At 37.1% G+C, this 22,264-nt stretch overlaps 1 protein-coding gene across 1 annotated transcript in view; it reads right to left on the bottom strand.

The window, feature by feature from the left end:
- Positions 1 to 21,906, bottom strand: part of CKAP5 (cytoskeleton associated protein 5) — a 79,118-nt gene extending 57,212 nt beyond the window's left edge. Inside the window, exons 1-9 of the mRNA XM_080931178.1 lie at positions 21,818 to 21,906; positions 15,717 to 15,810; positions 14,065 to 14,258; positions 12,301 to 12,507; positions 7,936 to 8,107; positions 7,012 to 7,144; positions 6,339 to 6,439; positions 4,743 to 4,856; positions 1,860 to 1,964 (exon numbers count right to left, since the gene is read on the bottom strand). Of these exons, the coding sequence (XP_080787304.1) occupies positions 1,860 to 1,964; positions 4,743 to 4,856; positions 6,339 to 6,439; positions 7,012 to 7,144; positions 7,936 to 8,107; positions 12,301 to 12,507; positions 14,065 to 14,258; positions 15,717 to 15,773 (1,083 nt within the window). The 5' untranslated portion in view covers positions 15,774 to 15,810; positions 21,818 to 21,906. The remainder of the gene's footprint in view (positions 1 to 1,859; positions 1,965 to 4,742; positions 4,857 to 6,338; positions 6,440 to 7,011; positions 7,145 to 7,935; positions 8,108 to 12,300; positions 12,508 to 14,064; positions 14,259 to 15,716; positions 15,811 to 21,817) is intronic.
- Between the last annotated feature and the right edge of the window lie 358 nt (positions 21,907 to 22,264).

Below are 22,264 nucleotides of genomic sequence, written 5' to 3'. Positions count from 1 at the left end.
ATGAATGAAGTACTGCAGGGAATAGAGAGATAAGATGCTCAGCAGCTTAAGAACAAATGCTGTTCATGCACAAGATCCAAGTTTGGTTCCCAGCACCCACATCACAGCTCATAACCATCCATAATTCAAGTTCTAGGAGTAACAATGCTCTCTTTGACCTCCATGGGCACCACATACACATGTGGTGCATAGACATACGCACAGTCAAAACACTCATACCCATAAAATTAATTAACTTAAAAAAGGAAGAATAAAGTCCTAATACACACTAATAGTATGGCTGATCCAAAATTTTCAAAATTAAGTTAAGTGAAAGGAAGCTAGTCATAAATGACACATTTTATGAGTCCATTTCTATGGAATATTTCTCACAGAAGTAGAAAGTGTTCTTAACTCCCCTGCCATTTGTCTGACAGCGTATTATATATAATTTTAAAGATCAACAGTAAGTTAAATAGAACAATAACAACTCAAACTAGAAGGTAAGGCAAGCATTACGTCAGCCATTGCTTGGCAAACTAATGTCAATTTTAAACATGTTTTTAAGCTGGGAGTCAGGGATACAGAGACCCCCACCCCTGCCTCCCCAAAAGTAATTTTATTCATTTGTTTGTTTTTTAAGACAGTGTTTCTCTGTGCAGCCCTGGCTGTCCTGAAAGTTACTCTGTAGATCAGGCTGGCTTAGAACTCACAGCTCTGCTTCAGAATTCCAAACTGGGATTATTAAAGATGTGTACCACCACACACAGCTAGGGCTTTATCTTTATTTCCATAATAATAGGCAGCAAAATCGCTTTTATTTGTTAGTATCTAGTTTTAGTTCTCAGAAATTATCTTCAATACACAAGTTACCAGTCTCCAGAAAGGCTACATATTAACATAACAATAAAACTGACAAATGGCAAAACTTCAGAATGACAACTCATTCTAAGTAATTTAGACTAAATTTAGAGGCAACAATATCTGCCATAGTTAAGAAAAACAGCTCAATTTATATAAGTCCACTACTAAACTTGATTGCTACCTAACTTATGGGCTACTAAAACCCTTCTCCCCCTAGGGTCAGAGTGGTTGGAAAGAACCCAGGACTTTATGCATGCTAAGGAGATGTCCCACTAGTGAGCAATGGTGCACACTCCTACAGGGTTTACAACTTTATTTCAGCTACATGTTTTTAATAGTTATAAAAGCAGAGAAGGATACATCAAGTCAATAATAAGCAAACAAATCAACTAAGTACTTCAGGCCAAGTGTCTGACTTTTTACAGGAGCCTTGTGAAGAGCTACAATGAATATATGAAACTTAGTGAGATGTTTGCTTTATCCAACATAAAGATCTATGCCAAAAGTTATTTTAAAATATAAAACAAAAAAAGCCTATCATTTCTGATAGTTTTTCAGATTTACATCTAAACAGAATATTACTTTTTTTTCCCTTGAACTTCACACAGTCTGTAAGTTGTTTCTGGGGTGTACAGAGCTTTCTGGGTTTAGTATCCCATTATCAGTGACTGCATATTATGTCTGTTCTTTTGTGACTGGGTTATCTCGCTCAGGATGATATTCTCTAGATGTATCCATTTTCTTAAGAATTTCATAAAGTCATTGTTTCTGATAGCTGAGTAGTATTCCATTGTGTAAATGACCACAATTTTTGTATCCATTCATCTACTGAAGGACATCTGGGTTCTTTCCAGCTTCTGGCTATTATAAATAGAGCTGCTATGAACATTGTGGTGCATGTGTCTTTGTTGTATATTGGCGTGTCTCTGGGGTATATGCCCAGAAGTGGAATAGCTGAATCTTCAGGTAGTACTATGTCCAATTTTCTGAGAAATCGCCAGAAGAATATTACTTACATGTCCTGCATATTGTCCAAATTTCTTTCTGAGCCCAACAGCTAAGCCAGTAAGACATTTTGCTGCCAAAGCTACCAACATCACATTGGTGTCCTTTCCAACAACCTGTAAAGGTTAACAAAAAAAAAAGGAAAAAAAGAAAAGTCATAACCCTATAAAAAGTGGTACTAGAAATGAAAAAAATCTTAATAATAATGAATTTATAAGCCTCCATTATTAGTAAATAATGGAATCAGATATACTGCTGCAAAGCCTGAATCTCACTCACCATCACAGCTCAGTTTGCCTAAACAAACTATTCTCACAACTGAAAAAATGGAAGTGAATGGAACTCAAGAGACCTGCATGCCTCTGTCTCCCGACTGCTGGGACTGAAGGCACATGCCATCACCACCTGGTTTTGTTTCTTGCTTTTTAAAGTATTTATGAAGGATCTTTAATTGACAGAATAGGAAAACTCAAGTGATTTTTCAGTTTTCTCAGTGTCTTCTGTTCTGACACAAGGGAAAAAGATTAGCTTAAAGAACTTTAATATAATTTTTTCCTCTAATTAAAAAGGCTAACCAGGTATGCCCTTCAGCTACTCAGGAGGTTGAGATTGGAGGATTACTCGAGTCAAAATATTCAGTCTAGACCAGCCTTGGCAACACAGCAAGAACATGATCTCAAAAAATAGTGTTATGGCTCCTCTTACTATTAGGACTTACAACATTAAAATATAATTATCAATTAGTCTAATTTTTGAGACATAGTCTCATTGAGTGAGGTTGCTGTAGAACTCACTATATAGACTAGGCTAGTCTTAAACTCATAGACATATACCTGCTTCACCATGTCCAGCCAGTTACTATATCTTTTTTTAACTGGTAATATAAGCTACTAGTTAACAGTAGTTGAAACAAAAATATGCTGTAAAAAGAAGGGAAGAAAATCAACAAATAAAACAGAAAATGTGTCAAAAAATGAGTAAGACGAGACTTGGTATGTATTTAACCCTAGCACTAGGGAGGTTCAGGCAGAAGGAGATGTGATTATCTCTGAGTCCTAGGTCAGTCTTATCTACATAGCTCTCTATGTCTCAGACAGAGATGGGGTGAGGTGCTAACCAGACTTGGAAGTACATGCCTATAACTCCAACAAATGGATGAAGGTAGAAGCTCTAGGTTATTATCCATGACAGCCTAAGGTGGAAGCCAGATCGGGCTGCCTGTGATTCAAAAATAAATAAATAAAAATAAAGACTTTCATATAAAATCTGGATAATATAAATCCAAATCTTAATATGAAGGTTGATAAGTGTGTTCACAAAGTATCCTAAGTCAGGTAACAACTCAAAAGACAGATTAGAAAATTATTTCAGCCAGGCACGTGGCTCATACACATAATAGGTTAGCGTTCAGGGGCTAAGGGAAGAGGATCAAAGTAAGTGTAAACCAGCCTGGACTACACAATCAGTTCATGGGAGGAGGGTGGTGAAGAGAACCACTTGTTTTTAGAAATATCATAAGGAATTTCAAAAGGAGTAATTTTTCCCATTTACATTAAAGAAAATGGGAAATTTAATGAGATTATTTGATTTAAGAAGCAGTGAGAAAAGAAATAATCAATGCAGGGAAGAGGAATCAGTGTGCACCTCATTCTTCAGTGTAGGTTTCCTTCTATTTCACCACTCCTCCATTTTTTTTTGGTGTTAGTGTAAAGTTAATAGATGGGTTCAAATTTGTATAACTGTAGGTATACATAAAATCAAATATAAAAATTAAAGTGTCATAAATATCTTAAACCTTTAACTATTATTCTTATTACCTTTGTCTGAAGAAAAGGTTTTTGTGGCTTTGATTTTTTGAGGCAGGGTTTCATTGTGTAGCCCTGTCTGCCTGGATCCCTTTCTATAGCTCATGCTGGCATGGAACTCAGCCTCCTAATCGTGAATGCTGGGATTAAAAGCTTGTGACACCATGCCTGGCTATATTTATTTTAAATTCTCTCCCATATATTACATCTCAACCACAGTTTTCCTTCCCTTCACTCCTCCCAGTCCCTTTCCCAGTATCCCCTCTCCCTGATATCCACTCTTCCTCCACTTCCCTTCAGAAAGTTTTGCTTGGCTTTTTAATAAACAACAATCTGGTTTCATTTGCTATACAGCAAAATACTTCATACTTAACATTTCATAATTCAACTTACCTCATTTAAATAGCTGGTGTATAAAGTACAGAACTATAAAACTTGGCTGTATATCAGTAAGACCCTAAGCTATCAATGACTTATAGTACTGGCTGGTTTTGTGTCAACTTGACACAAGCTGGAGTTGTCACAGAGAAAGGAGCCTCAGGTGAGGAAATGCCTCCATGAGATCCAGCTGTAAGGCATTTTCTCAACTAGTGATCAAGTGGGGGGGGACAGCCCATTGTGGGTGGTGCCATCCCTGGGCTGGTAGACCTGGGTTCTATAAGAAAGCAGGCTGAGCAAGCCAGGGGAAGCAAGCCAGTAAGTGACATCCCTCCATGGCCTCTGCATCAGCTCCTGCTTCCTGACCTGCTTGAGTTCCAGTCCTGATTCCCTTTAGTTGTAAACAGCAATGTGGAAGTGTAAGTGGAATAAACCCTTTCCTCCCCAACTTGCTTCTTGGTCATGATGTTTGTGCAGGAATAAAAATCCTGACTAAGACACTTATTAAACTGAATATGTTAAAACCAATCCCTAACATAGGACATTAAATCCTAAATTTTAAAAATTATAGAAGTCTCTGATTGGAATATTATTATAGTGTTCCTTAAATGTCAATATATTTGTGATTAAAAAAAAAAAGTCACAGAATTACTGATGAAGAGAATTTCTGTGGCCTGTCAGTAAACCAATGCTGAGACTCCGCCCATTTACCTTCTTTAATGCTTTCACTAAATCTGCGTAATCGCCTGCTTCCAGTTTGGGACTTTTCACTAGTACTTCTACAGCCTCCAGAGCTTCCTTTCTCTCTTGCCATTTCTTTGCCTCCTGCAAACAGAATATAAATCACTGTAGAACATAAAATAGCGTAGAATACATTCTATTTCATATATTCAACCAATTTAAAGACTAGGAATTTTTGTTGTTTCAGAAAGTTTTTCTGAAGTGAGATTAAAAAAACCAAATGACAAAACCATAGTTAATGAGGACTACTTGATCATAAGATGTTTTTACTTTTGTTTTTATTTTTTTGAGACAGGGGACAGGGTTTCTCTGTGTAGCCTTGGCTGTCCTGGAACTTTCTCTGATCCACCAGCCTTTGCCTCTTAAGTGCTAGGTGTGCCACTACCACCCAGCTTGTTCATAGAAAAAAACTTTTTAAAGATTTGTTTGTTTATTTATTTATTTATTATAAGTACATTGTAGCAGAAGAGGGCATCAGATCTCATTCCAGATGGTTGTGAGCCACCATGTGGTTGCTGGGATTTGAAATCACAACCTGTGGAAGAACAGTGCGTGCTCCTAACCACTGAGCCATCTCTCTAGCATTCACAGAATTTTTATTCATATATCTGTACTGAGAGCCAATGCCCTCTTCTGATTTGTCAAAAGAGACAGTGTACTCATACATAAAACTATAAAAATATATGCTTATGGTGAGATCTAAAAGTTAAAAATGTATTATTAGACAAATATTGAGAAAATAACATTATAGGAAGAAAGAACAGCATAGGAAAAGCTGTTAAAAATAATAAACCAGTGGCCTATTTGCTACCTAGAGAATTGCAGCATGTCTGAAACAGAAAATGACAGCTGTTAGATGTACACTGAAGGTAAACCTGAGGTTTCAGTGAGATGATTTCAGACATTGTCTTCAGAGTCATGGAAGCCACTGAAAACAATAGTTTCAACATGGGAAAAGTTTCCCCTTTCAAAGATGGTATCTCTAGGCAAGAACACATGGCAGTAATGAGGGTAGAGCTCTATTTTTCAAATGGGGATACTTTTTTCTCTATTGGGAAATAGCAATGTGTGTCTGCCATGACATGCCTGCCATGGTGTTGCTGACTCTCATGATGTCTAGTGGGTAAAAGCCACACAAGCTTCTGAACATCCTACAACGCCCAGGCCCACCAAGAGTTATCTGGAACAAACAAAGTCAATAAATCTCAGTCAAAGGGGAACATGGAGGAACTAAGCTTAAAATCATGTGCCTTTATGTGCTGAGCCATCCTGCCACTAGTAAAAGAGACAAGTGTAAGAGAGATTTAAAAGATAAAAGAGAATAGATTAACTGAGGAAAAAGTTGAAAATGTTCTGATTTTTAGTAAGACACTTGGTTTTGCTCCATTTTTTCAATGCTAGGATAGGTTACATATAGTAAAGGAAGAAGAGAAAGAAGAAACCCATTTTACTAGGAAGATACGTCAGAAATGGGAAGTACACCAAGCAAGGGCTCAGCAGAACACTCTCTGATTTTAACCCAAGTTATTACTTAAAATAAATTTAAAAAGCTTAACCATCACTTACAATTTTGTCATAAAAGTCTTTGGGCAGTTTGGAAAGGATCTCTACTGCCTCCAAGAGCTCATAGGCGTCTATCTGCGGTGCCTCATCACCATCGTCACCACCTTTGTGGGAAGAACAAAATTGATCTTAAAATCTTTAAAAAAAAAAAACAAAAACAAAAACAAAAAAAACCCTGATTTTAGATCTTCAAACCCCAGGAAAAAGTCAGACTCAGTAATTCGAGCATCTGCAATCTCAGCATCTACAGGAGATGGGAGGCTGACACAGACAGGAGAAGCTGAAAGACTAGGCCCTAAAGCCAGGTCAGCTGGCTCAGCAGCTCTTGCAGAGGACCCAAGTTCAATTCTCCAGATCCACAATGGGTAGATCATAATGACTTTTAAGCCCAGTTTCATGGGCTCTGATGTGCATTTCTGGTACACATGTGGCATACACTTTCAGAGACTGACACACATAAAACTTAAACTAGAAAAATTAAAGTAATTTAAAAAAATGGAAAGGTGAGGACCAACACCGGAAGGCTGTCCTCTAGCCTCTATACATGAGATTTTAACAGAAAAGAGATCAGAGTTATTTAGTAGCACATATGACTAAATTTTATTAAAACAAGTTCTCCAACATACGCCCACTGAGACAGTGTTTCACTGAAACTAGTACTTAAACACTGGCTTACCCCCTTCTGCATCTCCAGCAGCCGACTGCTGCTGTTCCAGTTTTGCTTCTAGTTCTTGTTGGGAGCGAAGAAACCGACTTGGCTTAGGAGCGCCCGCTGGCAGCTTGACCCACTCTTCTTCTAATTCTTTCAACTGCAAGTATTAACAAAATATTTTAAATCTATTAGAAAACGTAAAACTCGTACTCAGCAATATTTTGGGACTCACTTTTTGTTTATATGGTACTAGTAGGGAAATCAATTAAGACAAATTAAACTATTTTGTAGCATGAGTTTAATCAACTTATTACTTTATCACACTGAAGGTTTATGTCTAAGAACAAAATTCTTTAAGATTTATTTTCTTTAATGTGTAAAAGCATTTGCCTTCATGCATACAAACATACTTCATGTATGAAGTATACTTCATGTATGCGGAAGCTACATGAAAGGTGGCCCTCCAAGAGCTACAAATGCCCTTAACCTGTGAGACATCTCTCCAATTTCCCAAATTCATTATTTTAAGACAGTATCACTAGTTTATGAATTCAAATATGCTATAATATCAAAAAAGGCTCCAAAAATAACTATAAGACAAAACTGTTTCATCCAACCAAGTCCTCCTACCCAACAGAATTATAAGGGATGTTTTAAGTTGACAGATTTAATTCTACTAGGGCTAGGGATACAGAAGATGTTCCATAGATACCTGAACAAAATAAATCCTAGTTCTGTCTAACACGTACAAGATACAGGACTTGCTCCCTATCTGGGGGTTAAGGGGGGTTAAGAAAGAGTGACCGACAGTAACAGCAAACAATCTATGCTCAGAAATTCAACCCATTTAAATCTTCAAAATAAAAAATAATTGTGTGTAAGGATAGATATTAATAATTACAAATAGGAAATACATCTATGTTAACCTTATACAAAACCAAGCCTTACCTGGACAGAATTTATATTTTGTAATGTGTGTTTCACGGCATCTCGATTCCATCGATAAATCTCTATAGCAAATAGTTTGGCTTCATCCCGAACAGCCTTGTCTCGAGATTCAAATAGTTTTGGCAACACTTTAATAATTGGCTTAAGTAAGATGATTTTGGAACCAAATTCACTGTAAGAGAATTGGGGGGACTCTGTCAACATGTCTCGTTGCATTAAACATGTACAGCTCCAGATCATGTGTTATACACGTGGTGCACATCTTTACTCCTAGAACTTAAGAGGTAGAGGAAGGAGGATCTGAGTTCAAGGCCAGCCTGGTATACACAGTGAATTCCAGGTCAGCTAGAAGAGACACTGTATCAAAACAAACAAACAAATCATATATGAATATGTTAAATATTTCTTAAGGTAACAAATGAGGGCGCTGACTGCTCTTCCAGAGGTCCTGAGTTCAATTCCCAGCAACCACATGGTGGCTCACAACCATCTGTAATGGGATCTGATGCCCTCTTATGAGAACAAATATATCTATCCATACACACACACACACACACACACACACACACACACACACACACACATATTTATGCTTATATATTTAATAATTAGCTGTCATTCTTAGACAGCTAAATATTTGTCTAGAGCCTAAAATAATGTAAACATTTAAAAATGGAACTTTCTAATTTATTTTTCTAGTAATTTTTCTAGTTGAGAAAAATTACTCAATCTGACAGACTGAGTTATAGCAAACTTCTGTCATCTTTGTGGTGGTTTGAATGAGAATGGCTCCACACAGTGTGTCACTGCCTTGCTCTCTGCCATGATGATCGTGAGTTCATCATTTAAAACTACAAGCAAGTCCCTATGCAATGATTATTCTTATAAGTTGCCTTGGTCATGGTGTCTCTTCACAATGATAGCAAAGTAAATAAGACAAACCCTTATCAATTTAGCTCTGTTTTGATTTAGTGTTTTCTCCCAATGGGAAAAAACTCTGTATTCTGACTTGTTATTTTGTAAAATAGGATATTTAACTGTATAAACTCTCCGTTTATATGGTTCCTAATTTACCAATATTACTGTTGAGATACAGTATTGCTATGTAGGGCACCCTAGCCTCAATCTCATGACCTTCCAATCTCAGCTTCCCAAGTGATATCTTACACATGTACCAACATGCTAGTTTTAGTATTAACTTTCTGGCCTTATTTTTAACATTTCTTAACAGCAAATTCTGAAACAGCAAGGATTCAGTTATAAAGTGTTCAGCATCAGTAGGACTCAAATACATCTGCGTTCTTCAGTTCTTTTAGTTTTTAAGAAACATCTCATTCTGAAACCTACGGCACTTTTGGTGATTCTCCTGTTAGTATCCCAAGTACTAGGTGATAGTACTCACTATAGCCAGTTAAAATGTACCATTAACTCATGTGTCATTTTTATCTCATTGCTCAACAGCTATAAAAGAGAAAAAAAGAGAAGAGGCAAGTCCACATGGAAAAAAGATACAAAAACAAAACCAATTCCAATTTAACAGTAAACATGATAGAAAAGTTAGGTATCTTACTTAGCACACATTTGTAATTTTAGAACTTGAGAGGAGGATGATCAGAAATTCATGGTCATCCTCAGCTACACAGGAAGCTTCAAGATAGTGGAAGTTACCTTGATCTGGTAAGTCCTTGATCGAAACACTAAAATTTGGTGAATGAATGAGAAGTTTAAAAGCAAAAATCATTTCTATAACCCTGTTTTAGGAATGACAGGCTCTTGCTCTCTTCTCTTGTTCACTTGCTCTAACCCCTTTGTCCTTTATCTCCCCAGCCCCTTCCCCCCTCTCTCCATGTGCTCGTGGCTGGCCTCTACTTCTCTTCTCTTCTCCCTCCTCACCACCCGTCTCCACTTCTCTACTCCTCTCTCTCTTTCTGCCCCTACTGCCTTCTTAACTCCCCTCCCCATGCCCTGAATAAATTCTATTCTGTACTAAAACAATAATTAAAGGAGTGACAGAATGTTTTGTTTCCTCTTAAAGCTTTAGGAGGCTATGACACCTAAAATTGAGCAGTGTAGCCTAAGTCTTAAAGAAAAACAAACAAACAAACAACCCACCAAGGTAAACTATGGATCATCATGAATAAGGATATGCTAGAGGTGGAGATATTCCATGGTAGAATGCTTTCCTAGAACATTAAGAGACCCTGGATTTTTTCCCTAGGTACTGAAAATAATGACTATATAGACACCACAGGTAATAACTGCATAAAAAAGAAATGTAATTTATGTTTTTCCTATACTTATTCTCCTAGTCAGTTTAAAAGTAAAATTAGTATAGTATATAACAAGTCTGAAATAAAAATTCTTAAATTTAAAGGCAGAAGATCTTCAGCATGATATACATTTTATTCTATTAAGAAAAGAAAAGGGGCACTAGAAATATGTCTCAGCAATTAAGAGCTCTTGCTATCTTGAAGAGGACCTGGGTTCCTATGTTAAATTCTCAGTAACCATATAGTGGTTTTGTCTTGGTGTTTTTAAAAAGTGTGATTCAGCTCTGTGTGCCTTCCAGAGTTAAATGGATTAGATCTGATAGAGGTAGATCACCTGAAAAGCTAATTTTAAGGGGATCAAACAAATTATTTCTCTATACTAAAATGTTTCCTGTTGAGTTTTATGTATATTACAGAATGTGCAGCTATGGTGAAGCTTGTCATCAGAATGCTGAACTGGCCTGATTCCAGACATCAGCGACTATAACAATCATCAGTGTGGCTTTCCTTCTTGAGGCCAGTCTGGCTTCCTCACCCCTCCCCTTCTAAAGTCTCAATGTCCACATATTTAGCTTAAAGAAGCTATGAAGAGTCGTCGCCCGATTCCCTGGACTTTGAGGGGGTGAAAGTGGTTATTGTAAGGTTGTTTTAATAAAGAATTTAGAAATGGTCATAATCTTATAGGGAAGAATTAGCCAGATTTAGTTATATAGCCATAATCTTCTTTTGGTAACTAAGCTAAAGTCATATCTTCACTGGTAAGAATCTTTCTAATTGATATAAAGTTAAAGTTATAATCTTTATAGTGCTATAAAATTTATTTGATATAGATTTAAGGTTTATGCACTTTTTAGTTGATTAAACAATACTAGTTAAGGGCTAGATAAACTCATAGTTCTGAGTCAATAAAAAGGTGTTTTTGAGATATTGTAATTAAAAATGACCAAGAGTATTCAAGGCTTAACAGTTCAGAAATGCTTTTTGTAGTTAGATGTTTTTCAAAAACGTCAGAAATCCATAAATTATGACATTTAATGCTATTTATCTTTTGTTGAGACATATCTGCTCCTTACAGTTCCCCTTTGGTAGAATTAATGAAGAAACTGAACATCTCTACCTCCAGGTAAGGTATACTTTGTGGCTAAGCAGCCACTGGGCAGAAACTGCCTATGTCATCTACAGACTAGTACTGTCCAGAAAGGGACACTTTGTGCAAAATAGTTGACTGATAATCCTTGCAGAGCCAAAATTATCAGCCCTTAAGGTTTCTACATTTCAAGGTCTATCAGTGAGCCTGGGCCAGAAGGCTGAAGACTTGCTTCCACATGTTGCTAACAGAAAACTGCTTGTGGAGATTTGTCTCTACAACCTCTCTCAGCTCTGAAAACCGTGTTAGGCTTCCTATGTTTTTAGATATTTGGCCAGTCTCATATTTCTGATGAAGTTGAAGACTAATTTAGTTTTATAGCCTAACCAAGATAATTAACTTTGAGAAAAAAAATAGTAAACACTACACACACACACACAAATGGATATGTAAGTAAAAAGAGAAAACGGAAGAAGAGCTCTCTACAAAATCTTAGCAAGTTGTCCCTCAAGACAGTGCATATATAAAGAACTTAAGTGTTCAGTAAGAATTATAGGACTGAAGACATAGCATATACAAGTTATTTTTTATATCAAACCAAGTTTAGAAAAAGTTATTTTTGATGTTTACCAAAAAGGCTCCAAACAAAGGTTTGCACTAGCCAAAATATTTACTGTGTCTTTATAGCTAACATAAGTCTACTATTGAAGCTAGCAAAGAAACTGCATATATAAGATATATATACACATATCATTTTACACATACACACACACAGAGAGAGAGAGAGAGAGAGAGAGAGAGAGAGAGAGAGAGAGAGAGAGAGAGAGAGAGAAAAGAGCTAATTCCCAAATAGAAGTTCCCTGTTCACCTTCAGTAGAAAGGAATTTAAAGAAAATAACCAAACAACAAGCTTGAATGATGAAATTAGAAGTTTTATCAGTCTCCATTTCTGTTTAAACCTAGAACAGATTCAGTCAGCATACTTAACTAAAATACAAGACATCTCACCTTAAGGCTTTCCTCAGTGTCTCTATGCAGGCCACTATGATCTTGGGGTTTTTATTATCCAGGCCTTTTAGGAGCTCTTCTTGTACAGACTCTCCCTTTTCAATCTCTACGTACATGAGGCAAATCTCTATGCCCAGCTCCTTGGCTTTGGCTTTAGGTTGGTTGAAGACTTTACTTACAACACCTGATACAACTTCTCCTGTTGTTCTGTAAACACCACACACACACAAATGGATATGTAAGTAAAAAAACACACCTCATTATAATTTCAGTTCATAAGTACAGAAAATTTAAGCAGGGAATTGTCTTGAACATTCTTTGCAGACCTTCCTTAGGGTGTGTGCATGTGTGCCTGTCTTACATGTGGGTATGTAAACAGACACCTTATAAAAGATTGTACAATGGTTGCTTTTTGAAATAAGTTATTTTAGACATTTTTAGGACAAGAGTATTTATTCACACAATAGAAGGGTGTATCTTTAATAAGGAAAGATTCAACTTCTTAGCAAAACCTTGTAGTAACTTTATTGCACTGAGTGCCTTGTAAATTAAATAAAAACTCATAATTATGGGAGCTAGAGGAACCAAATAGGTTAGGGCTACAGGTAGTATTTGCCGCAAAACCTTCTAATATGAGAAGAATGTCAAAATTTTTAATTAAAATGTGTCAAAAGTTTCTGATATATGAAGGAAAATAAAATAAAACTCAATCCTTTCATTAATATTGGTTATAACTAACCAAACTGTCAAACTGAAAATGTTCACTTGCATGGTCTTTGAAGTAAAAACATCTTTCTTGTATAATTACCAGTCTCAACTTTTTGTGTGAGGGAAGCTCTTTCTCATCAATGACATAAGGACTAAGAAAAATCAAGTTAATAAAGTATAGGAAAGTGAATGGAAACTTCTATCATTCATAGTTGGAGTCAAATAGGCCAGAAAAAAAAAGTTACAATTCACTACTCCAAGAGACAAAAGGCCTTGGAAGTTAAATGGTGGTTATATGTTTTAAGAGAAGTTTCTCATAATGCCCACTTGTTTTCAGTGAGGCTCTTATACTTTCATTGTGATGACCTTACAGAAACTACTTCTACAAGAATGGTGGTTTGAATATGCTTGCCCCATGGTAAGTGGCACTATCAGGAGGTGGCCTGTTGGGGAAGGTGTGTCACTGTGTAGGTGGGCTTTGATCGTATGCTCAGTCTCCAACCAGTACGAAAGGAAGAGAGACGACTTCTGGCTTCAGAGCAAAATGTAGATCTCTCAGCTCCTTCAGCACCATGTCTGTCTGCCTGATGCCATGCTTCCTAACATGATGTTAATGAACTGAACCTCTAAAACTGTAAGCCACCCCCAATTAAGTGTGTACCTTTATATAAGTTGCCTTGGTCATGGTGTCTCTTTACAGCAATGAAATGCTAACTCTTTTTTTTTTTTTAAGTCTTGAATAATTCCCATCTAAAATGCTCACAAGAAAAAAGGGCTAGCTAGAATCCTCAGCATGTAAAGATACTTGTTACCAAGCTGGAGGACAGAAGTTCCACCTATGAGACTTAGAGTGGAAAAAAAGAACTAATTCCCTCAAGTACCCAAACACATGGAAACAATTTTTCCACTTTGGAGATTTCATGTACCATTCAGACTAATTCAAGACAATGAAAAATTATGTTCTAAAACTGTAACAGAGGCCCTATAATACACATAAACGTATCTGTGCAGCATTAAACAAAGACATCTACCCAATTTTAGTTAAAAACTACTCACTTTCCTGCAACATGAGCATTTTCAACATAGACAAGTGCCGCTTCCAGTCCTTTCAACTGAACCACCGCGTTAGAATCAGTAACAAATTTTTTGATTAATCCTAAGTATTTGGACCATTCTGGACTCTTTTCATCCTTTATTTTCTGGAAAATCTTCAGGGCCTCTTCATACCCACTTAATCTTGCTTTCCACAGCTAAAACAAAATTAGTATTTTGAAACAAGGTTAATGATATTATTCAGTAATAATCTATAAAAGTAAAAGAATATCCTATATCAGCAAATTTGAACAAAATACCCCGTATTATAGGAAAAAAGAAAGGAGTTTAAGAAATTGCAACAATTTAAAAAAAACAAGTAGTTAATGAACAATTTGTTTTGTTGTTTTGAAAGAGGGACTCTCTCTGTCCTGGAACTCACTATGTAGATCAAGCTGTCCTGGAACACAAGAGACTCACAGGCCTCCCTTGTGCTGGGATCAAAGGCCTGTGCCACCTATGCCCAGCTTCAATAAACAAAAGAATGTCTTGCCAAGGTTATCTAAAAATTCACAGCAGGGCCACAGCGGCAGCTCATTGGGTAATGAAGCTAGCTGGCTGAGCCTGATGACCTTGGTTTGACTCCTGCATTCTCACAGTTAAGAGAACCTTCTTGAAGTTGTCCTGACTTCCATATAAAGAAAAGTTCTGTCTCCAAAACAAAAACAAAAAAACAAAAACCCAAACAAAAATGAGAAAATAACTAACCTGTGGATTTTAAGTAGACATTTGTAAGAAAGAAATTCTCAACTCTACTACCTGGTAGAAATTTGCTTTTAAAATGATTATTCATGGTAAATCATACCTATAATTCCAGCACTCAGGAAACTGAGGCAGGAGGATTGTCTTAGCTACATAGGTTAGACCCTGTCTCTAAATTAAATGAATAAATTTAAATAAAAAGTCTATTTTGTGTTTGTGGGGTATGGTGCACATGTGCCCGAGTGGATGTATGTTCGGAGATCACAAGACAACTTTCTGTAATAGTTTCTCTCCTTCTACTCCTTTTTTGGAAGCAGTGTCTCCCTCATTTTTGCACTGCATACTCCAGGCTAGCTGGCCTGAGAGCTTCTGGGAGTCTACCTGTGTCCATCTCCCATCTAACCACAGGGTGCTGGGATTACAAACGCAAGCCATTGAACTGAGCCTTTTGCATAGGTTTGAGTTTAGAACTTAGGTCATTAGGCTGAAGCAGCAAGTGTTTTTAGTACTAAATTAACTCCTGGTTTTTTCTTTTTCTGGAGACAGGGCTGGCCTACAATTTACTATGTAACCAAGGCTGGCCTTGAATTCCTGATTCTCCTGCCTCCACATCCCTAGTACTGACATTATGGGAGTACACTGCCACACTTAGATAGGAGACACCTATTTCTAATGACATAAAATAATATATTCTTAACAAGACCTCAGTGTTTTTTTTAAACTGCCAATGTTTTTTACATTCTAAGTAAGGTATACTACAAATGGTGTAAGAATAAGTAAACAGAATAATTATAAATAGTATAAGCATATATTAAACATATCAACTATAAAATCATTAAATGTAAGTACACTAAAAATAGTATAACTGCTGATAAAACAGTTTAAGGACAAGAACATTTAGATTCTAGTCTTACCTTGTGTTCACATTTCTGATCGACTGGTAGTTTCAACCACTCACTGTCATCTCCCATTGTGCTTCTAGTTTTCTCTTGGGGTTAAAAGTAGTTCCTAGTCAGATAAAAGTAGATAGTAGATACTTGTCAACTCTAGTAACCAAATAGTCTCTTATGACAAAAATGACTTTTCTTCCACTATTTTATCATGCATGTATAAATAAGAGTTAGAATGTCCATTAATAGAACATTTTTCTTTTTTTTGTTCTTTTTGGTTTTTGAGACAGGGTCTCACTATGGTTCTGGTTGTCCTCAAATTCAGAGATTTACCTGCCTTTGCCTCCAATGTGCTAAAATTAAAGGTGTGTGCCACAACTAGCTAATAGGACATCTTGATCAGAAAAAAATGGGAGGTGGAGGCAAAAGGATCAATACTTCAACATCAGTCTCACCTACATTTAGTGAGTCTGAGGGCAGCCTGGGTTGTGTAAGACACTATCTCAAAAAACATTTTTAAAATGAGAAATATGATACATAACAAAGAATAAAACAAAGAAATGAGCTACTTGGCCCTTAAAAGAATATTGAAAACCAGAATCAACCTCCCCGTGCCATCTTTGGCATATTTCTATTTGGACTAGAAAACAAAACAAACAAACACCCTTCAGACATAACAAATAGCTCCAAAAAGCCATTTCTCATAAAAGAAACCTCCGTTCACAGAAGTCCACATAAGCAAACAGGAGTCTGTTCTTCTTCCCACTTCCCTTCCCTGCCCTGAACGAGAACACTGGGCTTCCTTACATCAGGCTGGAGCTCCGTAAGGGCCACGCACAGACGCCATCTACTCTCTGGGACAGTTTATCTGATGTTATCTGAACGAAACAGAGTCTTACCACACTAGACTATTTCACAAATGACTCAATAAAGTCTTCAAAATATTATCTAAGAGAAAGTGAATAATTTCATTATCTTTCTGAGTTCACTCCTTGTTCTTTTATTTTTCTTACTCCTACTCTTCCTTAAGAAACATGAAGAAAAAGGTTACCCAGGTATGGGAACCTACCATGCAACCAACAAATTGCAATACTACTGGCATTTCCACCCTCTTCTTTTGACCACAAAAACACTTCCTTAAAGAATGCTTAATCTGTCTTTTGTTTGTATGAGACAGCATCTCTCTGTCCTGAAACTCACAATGTAGAGTAGTTAAAGGCATGACCCACCATGCCCAGCTTAAATCTATGTCCTAATCAAAATTGTCTTCTTTTGAAAACCATCTTCTTTTGAGAGATGGTTTCAAAAAGCATATAGCTCTCTGACTGGCCTGGAACAGGCAGGCCTTGAACTCACAGAAATCCTCCTGCCTCTTTCCCAAGTGCTGGCATTAAGGCATACACTATGCCCTGGCTCAATCATATTCTATGGTCATCTGAAAAAAGTTATCACATAGAGTGTAGTTTTTCTATGAGTTGCTATTTCACTCACCATTTTGTTTGTAAACCGTGTATATGCTAGCTAAACTGTGATTCAAAGGTTAGGGCTATAGCTCAGTATTGGAGTGCTTGTCTAGCTTGTGTAAGCCCCGTGTTCTCCGCCCTGTAAACAAAGTATAGTTCAGAGTCAGGTTCCTGTCTACAAACTGAACTCTCAGAAATAGACATGTAAATAAACATCTAGAAATGTGTGTAGCATCAATTCAACTTCTTTTATTGTAGTAGTCTTATTTAGCAAGGCTTAAGTGAAAATTCAACAAGGAAAGTACTTGTTGAATAAGGCTGAAGAAATCAAGGTCAGACTTTGAAGGATTGTTACAAAATGACACTTGCTATCAAATGTGTATGTTTCTTTTTCTTAGCCAGTGGCTTGTTTTTCAATTTATTTATTGATTAGCAGACTAAGGACTGACTGCAGTGCTAGAGATTAAACTCAGGGCCTCTTGGTCAGCACTTTACTAAGCTACAGTTCCAGTCAAAATTGAGATGTGACTTGGTGAATAGAAAGCTTACATAGTACACACAAAGCCTTGGGGTCTGTCCCTGCATTGCACAATCCCAGATGGTAAACCTGCAATTCAGGAGGTAGAGGCAGAAGATAAGGATATCAAGGTCATCCTTGGGTCCTCAAAGAGTTTGCAGGACAGCCTAGGATGGATGAACTCCTGACTTAAAACCAAAGTAATCAAAAACCATATAATACATATGTAAATTCATGCACAGAATGACTTTAAAAAAAAAAAACAGAAAAGCAATCAGAAGGCCATGAAGAATTTAAAGATGATACCCAAGACCTAAGGGAAAATTCATGTTCTAAGTGCCCAAATATTCCTTTACTGGGTTCATGTTAAAGGATGGAAGAAGGATTTTAGACAAGCTGAGTTAAGATGTGCATTAGACAAATGTTTATGTAGGCAGCTGTTGGGGACTCAAGCCTGGAGCATCAAAGAAACATGACCTAGAGATTCAGAGTAGGAGTGTCACTAGATGTATGTAAAACCAGTAAAACCAGAGGACAGCGCGGAAGGAGAGTAGAGCACAGTGAGAAGACCAAGGAGAAGTTAGCAGAGCTTAGGTCCTACTGTGTGTTCCTATGCTCCCAAGACTCAGGAGGTGGGAGCTGGGAATAAGCTGAGGCTATAATAGTCTATTTTAACAAACAAAAAGAGTAACTCTCCAGTTTCAACAACAAAAAGCTAGTTTACCATGCACAGTGCCTGCCTAGCACACAGACACAGCCAATAAAAACTAGCTAGGGAAAGGAAAAACATACTCATCCCAAAAGTAGTAATTCATGAAATTTCAGTTTTTAGTTCCTGAGAAATTTTTTATGATTTTCTATTTTATCTTGGAATCTACATTGTTTAAACATTGTTTTTTTTCCAAAGCTACTACAGACTTGGAGAAAAGCCAGATAAATTAGTTAGCAACATATGTAGAAAAGTAGGAATAATACTCCTCTACCATGGGCTGGAGAGATGGCTCAGTGGTTAAGAGCACTGGCTGCTCTTCCAGAGGCCCTGAGTTCAAATCCCAGCAACCACATGGTGGCTCACAACCATCTGTAATGGGACCTGATGCCCTCTTCTGGTGTGTCTGAAGACAGCTACAGTGTATTCATATAAATAAAATTTAAAAAATAATAATACTCTACCATTATTGGGTGGATTATGAGTTAGTTTAAATAAAACTCTTGGAGATAATACTCAAAGTCTATTAAGGGATCCAAAAAAAGACAACGAGTTACCATTTGATAGCAAATGGAAAGCATCTATTTCACTCTTCATTTTATTTCACATTAACTTATAATTTTATAGGACTTAAAACACTCAAAAGTAAATTTAGTTTCTAAAAAATTTGTGATACTTTAAAATGATATATCGAATAAATCAAATTGAACATCTGGAAAATAAAATAATACAACACACAGACCCCTTAATAGTTTTATAGTTATTTTCTTTTATTTGTACACTGACCAAAAACTGAAACCAGTCTTGTTTCCCCTTTTTAGATAGTTTCACTAGACAGCTCATCTGAGCCTCCAAATTCATAATTTTCCTAACTTAGCTTCCCATTTAGTGGGATTATAGGTGTGTGTCACCACACCTAGTTGTTATTTGGGTATTAAAGTGACTATTGGAAAGCATACTTTGTCTTCCTGTGCAAATATTAATTAACAAGTATCATAAAGATCATGCTCTGATGTCCATAACTTATTTTTGAAGTAATGAAGAAACACAATAATATGAAATACATGTAGAACAAAACCTCAGGGAGGCTGGAGAGATTGCTCAGTGGTTAGAGCACTGGCTGCTCTTCCAGACATCCTGAGTTCAAATCCCAGCAACCACATGGTGGCTCACAACCATCTGTAATGGGATCTGGTACCGCCTTCTGGTGTATCTGAGGACAGCTACAGTGTACTCATAAATAAAAAAATAAATAAAATCTTAAAAACAATAACAGCAACAAATACCTCTGTTTCACAAAAGATCACAGCTAAAAGCTTGAATAATCTCTCAGAGAAATGAAATGTTTTCCAGTAGGTAGCTCTAATTAAAACCAAATAAATGTTAATAATTAAAATGAATAAAAAACTAAATGTGTATCAACTCATAAATGAATAACCAAAAATGTGATGCACTAATACAGTAAAATAGGAATACAAAGAAATGGAATATGAACAACCCTTAGAGCACAGATAAACCTCTTCCACACTATTCTGAGTCAGAGGACTCTATATGGTATGATTCCACTTTTATAAAATGTCCAAAACAGGTTTTTAAAAAGGTAAGGTTAGTAAATGCTTAGGGGTTAAATATATACATGTTCGAGCATAAAATCCTATCATAAAATGCAGACCCTACTAATCTAATATTCTTACTGTTCAACCACCTAAAAAGAGAGATTATGTGATAAATAATGTTAGAACAGGCTTAGAAATTTTCTCCTACTTTACATCCACAACTATTCCCCAACTACCCAAATGCTAAATGTGGTATGCTTTTATTTTAAATTTCTATGTTTGATAGCCTACAATAATCAGAGACCTAATATGCAGTATGGCTTTGCCTTTTATTGGAAAAGAATCGTTAGCAGTTCAATTCTTCTATGGTTAACTCCCAAGCTCTTGATCTACAAAGCTCTTCACTATCACAATGTAAGAGCTCTAAATTTGATTACCATTCCTGGACTCTCACTTTGGCTATGAAAATGCTACTGCAGAGTCATAGTATGAGCCTGAGAAGCTTGAGGAACAATTTTGCCCACTCAAAGCACAATCCCTAACTTTTATTCCAGCTGTCTGAAAGATTAAGATAAGAGGATGACTCAAATCCAAAAGTTGGGAGCCAGCTGGGTAATCTACCAATATCACTAATATCAAACAGACAAACCAACAAAAAACCATAATAAACCAGACCAGCAAGGTGGTTCAGGGTGTAAAGCACTTTCTGTTAAGCCTGATCACCTGAGTTCAATCACTGGGATCCACATGATGCAAAGAGAGACACAACTCCTTTAAGTTGTCCATCTACATACAGGCTGTGACATGCTCATCATGACCCCAACTCCAAATAAATAAATGTTCTAAAAATTAAAAAAATTAAGCCTTTTAAATGATTGCTAACATGCAATGATACTCACTTGAAGAAAAAAAAAAAAGACAACCATTGTGTTTAGAGATCCTTACTTAAAACACATCTAGGAAGGACACATGAACTAAAAAAGAATAAAAAAATTATGTAACTGTCATAGAGTATTTAAGATTACTATTACTTGTCCAAAGCCAAAAAGAATCTCATATCTATATGAAGGAAGCAAAAACGATTAACATTTTCCTTCTAACAAATATCTTAACTGCCTCCAGATATTCCCACTAACAAGAATAAGAACAAAAGTTAATCATCTTGCTTGAGTATTCTGCATTATTGGAAGTAGAAATCTGAATGGCTTCTCTAGCAACTTTATCTCAGCAAACTTCAGGTGCTTTCCTTGTTCTGGGATCATGACCTCCCAAACATTCCCAGAAACTGAGACAGCTAAAGTGATGTATCATTTACATTGCACCCTCTTATCAGCAGGGAAGAAGGTTAGCTGAACCCTTCCTAATAGATAATCATTGTCAATGTCTCCAAAACGGGTGCTGTATACCAACGCAGGCCTCTGGGGAGATGGAAAGCTGAACCTGCTGTGAATTAGGTCAACTTTGGGAGTTACTGTTCAACACTGCCAAGGTGAGTGAAAAGCTAGAGCTTACTCATGCGGGAGGCTAGCCAGGTCTCTAAATCCCAAGCTAGGAAAGAACCCAAGGCCCATAGCACTAGATTCAGCTGTACCCCTATCCTGCTCCACGAGGTTAAACTCTAGTAAAATCAATCCTCTCTTCACCCCGCGTAGGAACTAGGCTGGGGAACCATTCAACACAACACGTCCAAACACTGTAGGGCCGCCGTCACCACCCATAATTAGAGCTGATGCCCAGGCTTTAGCACACTGCAGAGGGCACTGTTTTCACTCCTTCCCGGACTTATATTCTGAAAGACTGGTTAAGTCCCATGTACTGTTCACTAGGACTTCCGGATCAGAACGGGATGCTTGCCCTCTTTTTTGTAGTCTGACACTTACGCTACCCCTAGCAGGGTTAGGTCGGCCCTAATGTCCGTGCAGGATCAGCAGGAATACCCGGTAGCAGGCGGGAGACTCCGACATTGGCAAGTCAGCTGCTAGGAACCGCCTCCTACGGGGGCGGGGACAGGAGCACCACTGTCAAGAATGCCCGCCCCACCCTCAATGCTCCTCTGCACGAACACGGAGAGCTTAAAGGGGCCACAACGACCTTTACCCAAAGGTCTGCAGGCCCAGGGTGCTGCCTCTAGCTCAAAGGTTTTCCAAAGTAAGAGGTAAATAATGGAACAACTTCAAAGTGACTCTCTGGTTTGGTAGTAATAAAGGTATTATCACAGAAATAAAGGAGATGACTAGTTTCCAATACCACAGTTCTAATGTTTTTGAAGGGTGTAAAAAACTGCAGACAATAGTCAAACCATCAGAGTAAATCATGGAAGCTGCTTC

The sequence above is a fragment of the Micromys minutus genome (assembly GCF_963924665.1).
Source record: "Micromys minutus genome assembly, chromosome: 17".
Classification (NCBI taxonomy): domain Eukaryota; kingdom Metazoa; phylum Chordata; class Mammalia; order Rodentia; family Muridae; genus Micromys; species Micromys minutus.
Note: the sequence above shows the minus strand (reverse complement) of the source record. Positions and strands in the feature narration are given on the sequence as shown.